The sequence below is a fragment of the Zonotrichia albicollis genome, chromosome 2 (assembly GCF_047830755.1).
Source record: "Zonotrichia albicollis isolate bZonAlb1 chromosome 2, bZonAlb1.hap1, whole genome shotgun sequence".
Lineage (NCBI taxonomy): Eukaryota > Metazoa > Chordata > Aves > Passeriformes > Passerellidae > Zonotrichia > Zonotrichia albicollis.
In genome coordinates, this window is record NC_133820.1 from 101,691,210 (window position 1) to 101,703,293 (window position 12,084).

At 38.2% G+C, this 12,084-nt stretch overlaps 1 protein-coding gene across 2 annotated transcripts in view; it reads left to right on the plus strand.

Moving 5' to 3' along the window:
* Positions 1 to 12,084, plus strand: part of NCK2 (NCK adaptor protein 2) — an 84,223-nt gene that overhangs the window by 41,944 nt on the left and 30,195 nt on the right. Inside the window, exon 3 of one of the 2 annotated variants that reach the window (XM_005487968.3) lies at positions 10,936 to 11,177. In XM_005487968.3, coding sequence (XP_005488025.1) covers positions 10,952 to 11,177 — 226 coding nt within the window. In that variant the 5' untranslated portion in view covers positions 10,936 to 10,951. The remainder of the gene's footprint in view (positions 1 to 10,935; positions 11,178 to 12,084) is intronic. The other variant, XM_026794036.2, reaches the window with a different exon arrangement.

The following is a 12,084-nucleotide window of genomic DNA, read 5'->3' on the forward strand; positions in this document are numbered from 1 at the left end:
TTCCCTGTGTTTTCTGGTGAGTATATGATAAAAGGGCATGGAAAGATGTACAGTCTTCGAGATGGAAGGAAATACCTTCTTCCAAAAATACAGTCAGGGATGAAACAGTAAAATTCATCTTACTGTAAAAATCCTCTTGTTTTTTGGGTTTTTTGCTTGGTCTCTAGAAGGTTGCCAGTACTGTCTGTTCATCTTTGTCCTATTTTCTGAATGACATACAGATACACATTTCTTAAAAACATCTCACATCCCAAACAAACTGGAACATGTTTGTTTGGTTTTCTTAATCCCTTAAGGTTGTCATCCCACATTTATGGGAAGATTTGAGCTAGATTTTTCTCACAAGCCCTTTGCTCTGTCTGTTGGTGACTATACTAAGCTTAGTTAAAGACGTGATGAAGTGTTTTCTCTTTAATTTCTGTTACTATTGCTATTTATCTTCTAAGCATAGGTAAGCTATAATGCTTGTAGCTAGTACTGTGTAACTGTAACATGAGCTGCTATAATAGAAACTTGTTCCTGTAGAATACCAGCTTTTTGCCCTTTGAAATAGAACTTTAAATTTAAATCCTCTTTCAGAAGCTGAAAACGAACACTGCCTACTTTATAACAGTCATACTGTTCCAAAAAAGGCTATAGAAATATCCTTTTCAAGTAAAACATCAAAAGACTTTAAAAAACTCAGCATCCTGAAACAGCAGAGCACTTATCACATAAATAGAAAAGATTATACTTAGTATTATATGTTTTAAAGTCTGCATTGATTAAGCATTTGTTTCTTGAACTGCACCAGATGAGGAAATTTTGTGGTATAGCAGTATTACTAATGAAAATCTTAAAAAAATACTGAACTGGGAGGGTTAGCTTGTGTGAAAGTCACGACATAAAACAAGAGTGCATAAAATTAGAGTGGCATTGCATGATTAGTAGGCCAGAACTTAGATTTGTGTTCTGATGTTGCAGCAGCCTGCCTCATAACAGTCTGGATGGCTTTCTCTTTGTACCACCAGAGAAGTTAGCAGCCCAAAGTGTCTGTTAGTTTTCATAGAATATTTAGGGATGGAAGGGACCTCTAAAGATCATCTAGTCTACCCCCTCCTGCAGTGAGAAGGGACATCTTCACGTAGATCAGGCTGCTCAGAGCCGTTTCTAATCTGACCTTGAATATTTTCAGGGATGGAGCATCTACCTCACCTCTGGGCTACCTGTTCCAGTGTTTCACCACTCTCATAGTAAAAAAAAAGTACTCTTTCTTATATCTAGTGTAAATCTACTGTCTTTTAGTGTGAAACCATTGCCCCTTGTCCTGTCCCAATAGGCCGTGCTAAAATGTCTGTCCCCATCTTTCTCGTAGGCCCCCTTTATGCACTAGAAGATTCTATAAGGTCATCTCTTCTCCAGGCTGAGCAACCCCAACTCTCTGAGCCTATCTTCACAGAAGAGGTGCTCAAGCCCACTGATCATCTTGGTGGCCCTCCTCTGGACCTGCTCCAACAGGTCTTTCTGTGCTGAGGGCCCCGGATCTGGATGCAGTATTCTGTGTGGGGTCTCACCACAGCAGACTCAAGGGGCAGAACACCTCTGGTGCCATTAAGTGTTGCACCAGCCTGGATCACCCTCACCTTTGACCTGCTGGTTGTGCTGCTTTCGATACAGCCCAAGATGCAGTTGGATTTCTGGGCTGCAAGTAGACATGATGGGAAAGCTGGGTCATGTCCAGCTTTCATCTACCAGTGCTCCACAGTCCTTCTCTATAGGGTTGCTCTCAATCCCTGCATTCCCCAGCCTGTACTGATATGGAGTGGCCCTGACTCAGGCATAGTACCTTGTACTTGGCCCTTGTGAACCTCCTCAGGTGAGCATGGGCCCAGTTCTTGAGCTTGTCCTTGTCCCTCTGGATGACAACCCCTCCTTCAGTTTTGTCAGCCGTAGTTTGGTGTCATGTGTAGACTTGCTGAGGATGCGCTCAATTCCCCCATCTGTGTCTCTGATTAAGACATTGAACAGTGCTGATCCCAGTATGGACTCCACTTGCCTCTGATCTCTGTCTAGACACTGAGCCATTGATCAATGTCCAAATGCCCTCTGGATGTGACATCGAGCCAATTCCTCATCCACTGAGTAATCTATGCATCAAATCCATATCTCGCCAATGTAGAAAGAAGGAAGGGTGTTGTGAGGGACTGTGTACAGACAACATCTGTATCCTTTCCCTTATCCACAGTTGTAGTCACTCCATCAAGTTGTTCAGGTAAGACTTGCATTTGGTGAAGCCACATTCTCACGTAACCATTAGCAATTTTATTCCTATTTGATATTTTCCAAAGTCTTGTGTTTTGTTTCTTCTTGCAGCTTTTGACATTGTGTGCCTCAAATTATGAATCTGTATTAGTCTGAACAGTGGGCAGCTGTGACTGTGAGGTGACTTTGGCTTTCAAGAAAGGAAGAAAAATGTGAGCTGGAAAATTGCCCTCACTGCCCTCATTGTGCTTGGCAGCTCCCTCTTTTGAGGGCATCTCCACCAGTCTTTGTACAACAGACACTTGTGCTACACCTTCCTGCTGAAGTGGAGCTTAGAGAGCAGGAAAAACCTACAACTATCAGATATTGAATCACTAAGAATCTGGACTGCAAGCAAAACATAAGTGGGTCTTGCTCAGGAGATGCAACCTTTTTGTTTAACACTATTCATTTTCCTTAAATGTGGAGTTTACATTTGAAGCAGTCCTGCTTGCTTATTTCACCTGAGCAGACTCATTCCTGTGATAGACATCATGAAAACTTTGGATGAGAAATTTTCTTACTAACATCCTTTTATACATTGTTAGATAAACATCCAAAGATTTTGTTTTTGTTGAATGGTAAAATGCTGTACTGACTCCTTAGCAGGAAAGATGGGTGTTTCTAACATATATTCTCCTTTATTTCTTTGTCGGCCTTTTTAAAAGACTCCTAAGTCACTTACAAGAAAAAAAAAAGTGTTTAAGCTCTGTGCTCTATTGAAGCTGTGCAGAAATTCGTTACCACTAAACTATTCTTGAGGTTTCCTGTTTTCAGTTGTTCTGCAATGCAAGATACAAGGTGCCGGTGTGTAGCTGCAGCTGTATTAGAGATTGGCTTATCAGATCTCTTGTGGGGCCAGGAGAGGCCAACCTTGCCTGGCAGCTGTCACAGGCATTTGGCTGCAGGAACAAACTCCAGCCCTCGCAGCACTGTGCCCATAAACAGTGGCTGGCCACACCAGGGGGACAGGGTCTGAGGTGTGTAGGCAGCAAGGTCAAGTTAGTACAGCTTTCAACTGCTGGTTAATTATGAGTGATCCTTCACCTTTTTTGGAGATATACCACCTGATTGTGTTAACAAGAAATGTAATCTAAAAGCCCCATCCTTTGTGTGCCTGTAGAAGGGGCCTGTGACAGGGCTTCCTGCCTGGGTGCATGGGCTGTAGCACCTATGGTGCCATTAAGTGTTGCACCAGCCTGGATCACCCTCACCCTTTCTTTTATAATTATGCCTTTCTGGTTGGTTTTTTTTATTTTTATTTTATTTTTTTTACCCCTAAGCGACTTGAAAGGAAACCAAGCATTTTTTGTGCTTTAGAACAAATGTCTCAGTGCTGCCAGGAAAGCTCATGGCACCTACTGAGCCTGCCTTTGGGTCACTCCTGCGTTATGGCTGGGGCTATCCCTCAGCTGATTGATAAATCTGTCCAGCTTGGGTGGATGGGTAGACCTAAACCAGGATATCAAAAGAAGTGGAGAAAAGAAATTTAGGGAATAGCTAAAGCTATAATAGCTTTGTGGATGTTTCTGATATCTTAAAAGTGTTCTAATTTTTCTTATTACTTTTATGTGCTAGTTAATGACAAAGAAGAAAATGGTTGTCTCTGAAAATTAATCCCATATGTAGAAATAAGTATTAAACCTTTTTTTCCTGCATCATGTGCAGTCAGCTTGATATTCTATCTAATTCTGTACTTATACTTTTGCTAATATTTAAATTATTCCAAGGCAGTTTTAATGCCTTTTTTATAGTTCTTGATGAGCTGAATTTTACTTCTTTCAGTGTGCATTTCTGGACTTGAGCTTATTGCTGTCAGTTTTTCCTTTTCATGGAAAGGACCAGGGTGAGGGGACACAGAAAACTTCTAGAGCTTTTTATTTCACTTTTTTAAGAGATAATTTTTTTAACCAGTTCTTCTTTGGTAAATGCTAAATTGTGAGAGTAGGTTGCAAATTGTAATAGAACATTTCTCCTTTGCAGTGGATGAATTTATTTGCATCTTTGTTCACATTTATTTTTTACAGCCTTCCACTCATCTTTGTTTTCAGCTTTGGAAAACTGACCCCCTAAAATACAGACAGCAGCATCTATTGATTGTGACTGTGTCTTCAGTTTGCACATCAAAGTAAATTAGATAATAATTACTTGCACTTACTCAGCTATCACTTTTAGTTCCGTAATCAATGCATTCTAATGAGACCTAATAGTGAAATCCCCCAAATTAATTGTCAAGCTTGTGCTAAAACAGTTAACTATTTTAGGTTGCCTGGATGTGGGGGGTGTTTTTGCTCAGGTATGGGTTTGACACCTCAGAACCACATAGCTGGGTGATGAATGCTTGTTCACTACATCTATTTAGTTAACTTCCTATAAAAAAGAGAGAGAGTAGTCTGATGCAGTGACCTCTTTCCAAAGAAATGTGTCTCTTGGGATGAGTTGACACACATTATATGAAGTATTAAAGTGTTAAGCAGTTAGACAAAGTGGTCTTTGTGTTCCATCTCTATTTGTCCAAGCACCAGCAAATAGCTCAAGTAACAAAGCATGCAAAGGGATTTACTAGTTAAAACAAAGGTTATAATTATAACAACTGGTAATAATTTGGGTCAGTTTGTTTTTGCTTTTTAAACTTCGGCATTTTGAGATTTTCTTGTAGCAATCATTAGAAATATGTCTTCCTTGGTTTAGGTTATCTTTGGCCTTTGAATGAAGGAGGTGATATTTTCCTGTTTCTACTGGAGATAGCTAAAATATATCCAAAAGCTGTATTGTTTTTCTCAAGTGTTTATTTGAATTCACATAACTGGTTCTTTTTAATACCTTCTGAGTTCTGTGTTAGGGTTTTACGGGTCCTGAAGAACCGAACGAAACAATTTCAAATACAAAGATGTATTTTTTTAAAATCTTTCTGTATGTCAAAACTATTCATCTAGGCTGATGTAAAAAAACTAACCACACACTGACTCATGCAACAAAGAAAAAACTGTAGGTGAAAACAAAACTTGAAATTTCCTGAAACTGTGGGCAGGTTTACCAGAGATTGCATTATCATAAACAAGAAAGCTTCAGATTTAGAGTGTACTTCAGATGAAGTGATCTAACAGAAGTTATTAATTGCAGAATACAATAAGCATATCCAGGTACTATGAAACAAGTCTGTATGAACACAGCCTTTTAAAAATTTATTTTCAGCAACTATGTTACTATAGAGGAGCAGATATTGCCTATTTGCCATAGCTTATGAACAATTAAACAGTTGTGCACAGGATAACTGGCTTGTCAGCAACAGGTGCTGCATGGTTCAAAACACATTTTGATTTTTCAGAGTTTGGGGATAGGAGGAAAGGTTGTTCAGCCTTCAAATCTTAGAAAAAAACATGATATATCATTAGGTAGTTTTCTATTCTTCCCATGTAATTAACTAAATGTCATGTAGTAATTCTGTTTTACTTAATATTGTATAGCAATTAGATGGTTTATGTCCATCGGTGTCATGTAAAAGCCTCTGTATCAATTCTGTCCCTTTCTTTCCATGTGTCTTAAGAAGACATCCAGTTCCAGAACAGTCTGTTATATCAATTGGCACTGCCTATTATTAGAATTTTTGCTTGTTCCCTTGGTGAGGGATTACATTTCAAGCATTATTGTCAATCATTTTTCAGTGATGTTCCTTTTTGCAAAACAAATTGTGAACAAGGAGAGCAACTGCTTCCTTTCTCACTACATGTTTACCTTCTGTTAGTACTGTTCTAACTAACCCTGACATAACTGTGAGCCGCCTTCTTGAGGCCAAGAAAAGATGCTGCTTTTCTACCCACTGGACTAGGGCATTAAACTGGATGGAGTGTTGACTTGTGTCAGTCTATAGGAGAAGACTGCAGTTTGGTTGGCATGCTAAGATAAGAGTCCTTTTCTATTGGTTATTGTGGGAGAAATAGATTAGTCCTGTATGGGGAGGGGGAGAGAGAGGATTGGAATCCAGCCTGGAGAAAAGAGAATGGGATCTGCATAACAATTCTTTGTACTTTGGTATTTAAAATGACACCAACTGACTAAGTCTTTCACATGAAGAATCACTAGTAGATTTACAAGGTTGTTGGAGCAAATTCTCTTCAGTTCCTCTATCTTTAAATTTCCATCATCTCAAATATTACTTGTATGGTTCAGTTTTAGGATGGCTTCAAAATGGCATAGGTGTTTCTTTGTTTAGTTTGTTTTTCCTGTCATAGCTAAGTTGTTGGATTGTTGATAGTTTATTGAACATAACCTTTTCCTTTCTGGACTTTCTTCTCATAAAGTCATACAGAAGCTACAGTACTAGATATCCCACTAAGGTCTGCATTTATTCTGCCCTATGGTTAGTTAATGTTCTTCACTTGTCTGAGCAGACTTTCAGTACAGCCACAACTATCTTGCTTTTGGCTGAGTTTTTGTTTATTGCCTTCTTGGCTGGACAGTTTTTCAGTTTTGCGTTCTCTCCCAAGGATAATTTTCTGTAGAAAAATTTTCATGTGTGCTTCTGCAGTAGGGCAGCTTCCATTGAAGACAGGACTCCTTTCCTAACAAAACCTAGGCTGAAGGGAAGTAACTAAGTGGTTGAAAATACATGAGCTCAATCTAACCTATATTAGTTTTAACGTTTCAGCAAAAATGTAATGTTGGTAAAATAAATTAGTTTTTTGAGACTGATAGCAGTGAATGAGTTGCTGGATTAAAAGGAGTTGGAGTTGTGTATTGGTATTGCAAGAATTAACCTTTGAAGGTCTGGGCTGTGGAGTTCTGCTTGCTCTCATTTTGTATGGTGGCTTCATTTTTGGTTTTTTTGGGTTTTGAGGTTGGAAGTTGGATTGCCATAGAAGTAAATGACCACTTGATGTGGTAAGGTAAAAGCCAGGGTCACGTGAAACAATATTCTGTGGAGGAAAGACTGTTGCAGTTCCTTGCAGACCTGTATTATATCCATATTTCAAAGCTTTTCAGTGGTGCTTTCAGTGTGGAATGTTGTTTTGTTAGGTAGGAGAAGACAACTCAGTATTTCAGTGCTTGGACTTTTGAGCTTTTTGGGAAGGAACTTTCCAAAATGGTGTACACTTTTAGCAGTAACAGATTTTCATTTTCTTGATGTGAAGGAAACTTATGTTGCCATTAAAATCTTTGGGAACTGTGGTATGTTTTATTTTGCAGTACGTGAGCAGTACACTGAAGAAATTTCATGCTTTCAGTCTGTGTCAAGTTTTTACAGTACTCTCAGATGCTTTGGGAGGCTGTGTTATTGTGTTTTCTTTTCATTTTCCCCCAGATCTCGTTATGTTGTCTGCCTATAATCTTTTATTTGGCACATGGCTGTGTTGCAGAAGCATTTCAAAGCTATTACCTCTACAGCCTCCCTTCTGGGAAACAAATATGTCCTTATTTACATACTAGGAAATCTTAGCTCTGCAGATGTCAAAGGAAGAGCCATATTGAGAGCGTGGTGCTGGAAACACCAAGGCTGTGGGTTCAATCCCTGTATGGGCCTTTCACTTCAGAGTTGGACTTGATGATCCTTGTGGGTCCCTTTCAGCTCAGAACATTCTGTGATACTCTCCTTGATGGATACAGTTTAATGATGTAATTATAAGAAAATAATTTGAAGAACTTTAATGTATTTCCCCACATTAAAAACAAAGAAAATAAAACAAAACAAGCAGACAACCCCAAAACAAAATTTGCTCTCCCTGAAAGAACAAACCTAAAATTAAAAAACTAACCCAGTATAACTGAATTGTACACACATGCACACAGTTTTAAATGGACAAATGTTTAACTGCAATTATATTATACATTTTGGCTCTAAATCGTGTCTCCACTTGGGAAGGAGAGCTTGTGCCACTAAGCGTTTAGAAAAACCTGGAGACTATTTTACTGAAAGGGGTTATGTGTGAGCATGATGCTCAGGAAACTTGGCTTCTCTATTCCAGAATACTTCTACCAAAATTGCATCAAGCAAGGGGTCTGCTTGTGAAATGACAGCATTTCTCAGGCATAGTGACAGTTTTACATGTCTAAACTAATGGGAATTTAAGAAATCGAGTAGGTTTGAGCACCCTGTCCTGGGTAGTTTCAGAGGACTACAGTTGATGTTGTCAGCCCTGGTAAATAGTTTCTTCCTGTACTTCTGTCCTTGCCCAACACCATGGGGAAATACTTGATGACTCTTACAAAAGGGCTCAATTCAAATTGTTTTTTTCTTTAGAGATATAGAAGAGTTTAATAGTTTTCCACTAGTCACTACTCAAATATTATTCCTAATGTAGGGGTTTTATTATTAATATGCTGTAATATTGATAATTTTAACTTGCTTGTATTGTGAAAATAACCTTTTTTAGAAGGGGAGCCTATGTGGTGGCAGCAGCATCAACCAACTGCACTGATGATGTCCTATTTCTTCATGTTCTCCATGTCCCCAGGAATAGGAAGAATTGACCATTTTACAATTGCTGAGATAAAATAAACCAACCTAAATTGGAGAGATAGATTATATTGACAACACCGGCCTCCAGAACATGTTTGATTGCAGTCCCCTGTGGCTACATCAGCTTATCGACCTGTAGGCTCTCTGTCCATTTTATGTCAGTCAGAAAGCAGGGCAGTTTATTGGAGACTGAGGTCCAAAGTTCAGACTCTTCTCTATCACTGTCAGATGGGATTATTATTTTAAGGGAAAAAAAATCTTTGAATGGTTACTGACTTATTTCTTGTAAAGCTATCCGTTCCTCTGCATGAGTCACAGCCTGTTTGAGCTGTAAGGATTGTGCTTCTCAGCTATTCAAAGCATCATAGCTCCTTTTTAAATTTGTCTTGGGGACCTCAGCAGTGCAAATGCATATTTGAATAATGTTTTAATTGGTGTATGTTCTTTCTGGTTTTTGATTGGTAAATGAAAACTTAAACCTATTCAACTCAGTTTCAGATTTTCAAAAATCATGTCCTGCCTTGGCCACGAGGAGTAAATTTGCTGGTGTTTGCCAGCAAATGGCAAGCACAGCTTTTTTGCTATCAAATGGTTTAGCAATTGTAGCTCAGGCCAATATGATGGCCTGGAAACAAAATTCATGATAAGAAGAGGCTATCAATTTATAATAGGGTCCACTATTATGTTTTATGATTATAGATTAAGTAAGTAAAACACTTCTTTTTCCTAGAGTAGATAAGCTGGGTTGTCTGGCATGCAGTTTTCACAGTTTGTGCTGTAGCTAAAGGGGAAAGTGTGTGTGTGTTTGTGTGTGTATTTACAGGCTACAGAAGGAACCCTTTTGGAATATAGGTGATATAATTTACATGCTGAACAGAATTTTTGAATGAAGTTTGGTTTTTAATTACCTTTCTGTCACATAAACTACCAGGTATCAGAGAAGACAGGGTTGTGGACTTCCAAGACCTAGGCAACAAAGTCAAATATTACAGAAGTCTTTGGACATTAATAGTTTGAAGTACTTTTGCACCTTTTTCTACTAATCTGTAGTTCAGATGAAATCTACAACTTTTATTTAAAAAAAAACTCAAATCAGACACATTAATTTTCAAATATGTTCTTACCTCCTACTCCCTCTGTCTTCCTCCATTCCCTCTCCCCCAACATGCACGTCAGCAATTAGAACATTTTAGGTGACTTCTCAGAATTTAGAAGGTAAAATCAGCATGTCTTGGTTGGCATTATAACATATTTGAATGTCATTGGTACTAGTATTGGACTTTTTCCTTGCACGCTATTGTGCTGCCTCGCATTGTTCCTGGTAATTGCTGGGATGCGTAGGAAAATGTGGAGGCATGCAGCTGTCTTTGTGCAGCTGACAAATAGCTTTGAAAAATATCATTGTTCTTACAGGTAAGTGAGAGAAAGACAACTCATTCAGTCTTAATGGAACTCTGGATATGTTTCAGGTAGGGAAGAAGTGAAATCCAGTGGGTGCTCTTTTCCACCCTGCTGACTAATGCCTGGTGCAGGACTGTGCTGAGCTGGGATCTTCCTGGGAACAAAGGGGGAGTGAAGACTCTTAAAGGCAGTTTTGTGCTGCCTGCACAAAATGGTGAACAAAGGCTTGCTAAAGACAGTACCCTCTTATTGATGGTAGATTTCCCTGCTGGGTTACATTGCTTCTTGAATTATTTCTTAACTTTCTACTAAATAAAGATGGACAACTTTGTTTAAATGCAGAAAACTTATATGTGTGAGATTAGTATGAGGATGCGGAACTAGTGCAGAGGGAAAATGCATTTTTCAAATGCTGCTATTTTATTTTTTTTCTCAGATCAGAACTTGCGAGTGCCACATGTGGGATACTTTTATAATGCTATATGAAAAAATTAAACAGATTTTATAAATAAGCTTCTGTTAATATATATCCATGTAATATTGTATATGCATTTGGAAGACATGAATGTAATACATTATGACTAGAATTTGCTGTCAAGATGTTGCCATATTTTAGTGGCTGAAAAATGAAGAAAAGTCATTATGATTTCCCTTATTTTTAAGAGGGTTTTCCCTGTATGACATTCTCATTTTCCCCTAGCCTTTTTCCTACTTATTTTAGAAAAATCCAAAGGAAAAAAAGTGTAAGAATTATATGACAAAGTTTATGAGGATAATGTTTTATTGTTTTGTTGCAGAAGGACTCCATGAAAGATGACAGAAGAAGTTATTGTTATTGCAAAGTGGGATTACACTGCACAGCAGGACCAAGAACTTGACATCAAGAAAAATGAGCGTCTTTGGCTATTAGATGATTCTAAGACATGGTGGAGGGTAAGAAACGCGGCCAACAAAACGGGATATGTGCCATCAAATTATGTGGAGCGAAAAAACAGCTTGAAGAAAGGTTCTCTGGTTAAAAATCTAAAAGACACACTGGGTAAGTCCTTTTGTATTTTGGAATAAATTTAGTAGACTTGATGAGTTTCAGGTTGGGAATGTAATGCGGATATAAATTTTTTTTAACTAATAAATGTGTGTTTGGTCTTTATGCTTAGTTTGAGGTGACATGATGGGTAGATGATTGGGGAGGTAAGGAGGGAGGGAGAGACAGAGAGAGTGCATGTGGGTGGAGAATCACGTGTAAAAATCTGCAATGTTTCCTTCCATGACATCCAGAAGAAAAAGATGTTACTTTTGTTCCAGTTTTCAAAGGATCTGTATTTTCAGTGGCTGAAGAACTGAGTTTCACAGACAAATCAACTGCTGAATCCTCTCCTTTCACACTAACTCCTCTCACTTCAAAGATGAAGGATGTAAACTGGATTGTTCAGCATAGGTATCATAGCCAAAGCTAAATCACGCTATGAATGGGATTTTACAGCTTGCCTATATACAGTTAAGTTTCTGTGGTCTGAGATGTTCTGTCAACTTCCAAGTCCTTAAATAGGTATTCTACTTTCAACTTGCACATCAAGTCTTCACAACAGTATCTCATAAACATAAAATAATCTAGCTTTGAAAAATTTTGTGTGTATTTTAAAGAAATCTTGTATTTGAAAGTCAAGTTAAATGTTTTTTTTTTCCTCTTTGATTTTTTAGACTGATTAAAAAGGGCTTTGCATAGAAAAGGTTAGAAAAGGTTATAAACACAGTGATAAATTGTTGTTTTATGCCAGGAAGACCTACTGGTGGAATTTCAGGATGTTATGAATAAAACAGAAACAGGCACATTAAAAGTGTTTTGAGGGGCTTTCTTTTACTTTTGGTTTTTTGCCTGTGTTTTATGAAGTCTTATATAGAGAAAATTTATTCTGTTGCAGACTGCTGTACAAAATGACTCTTCA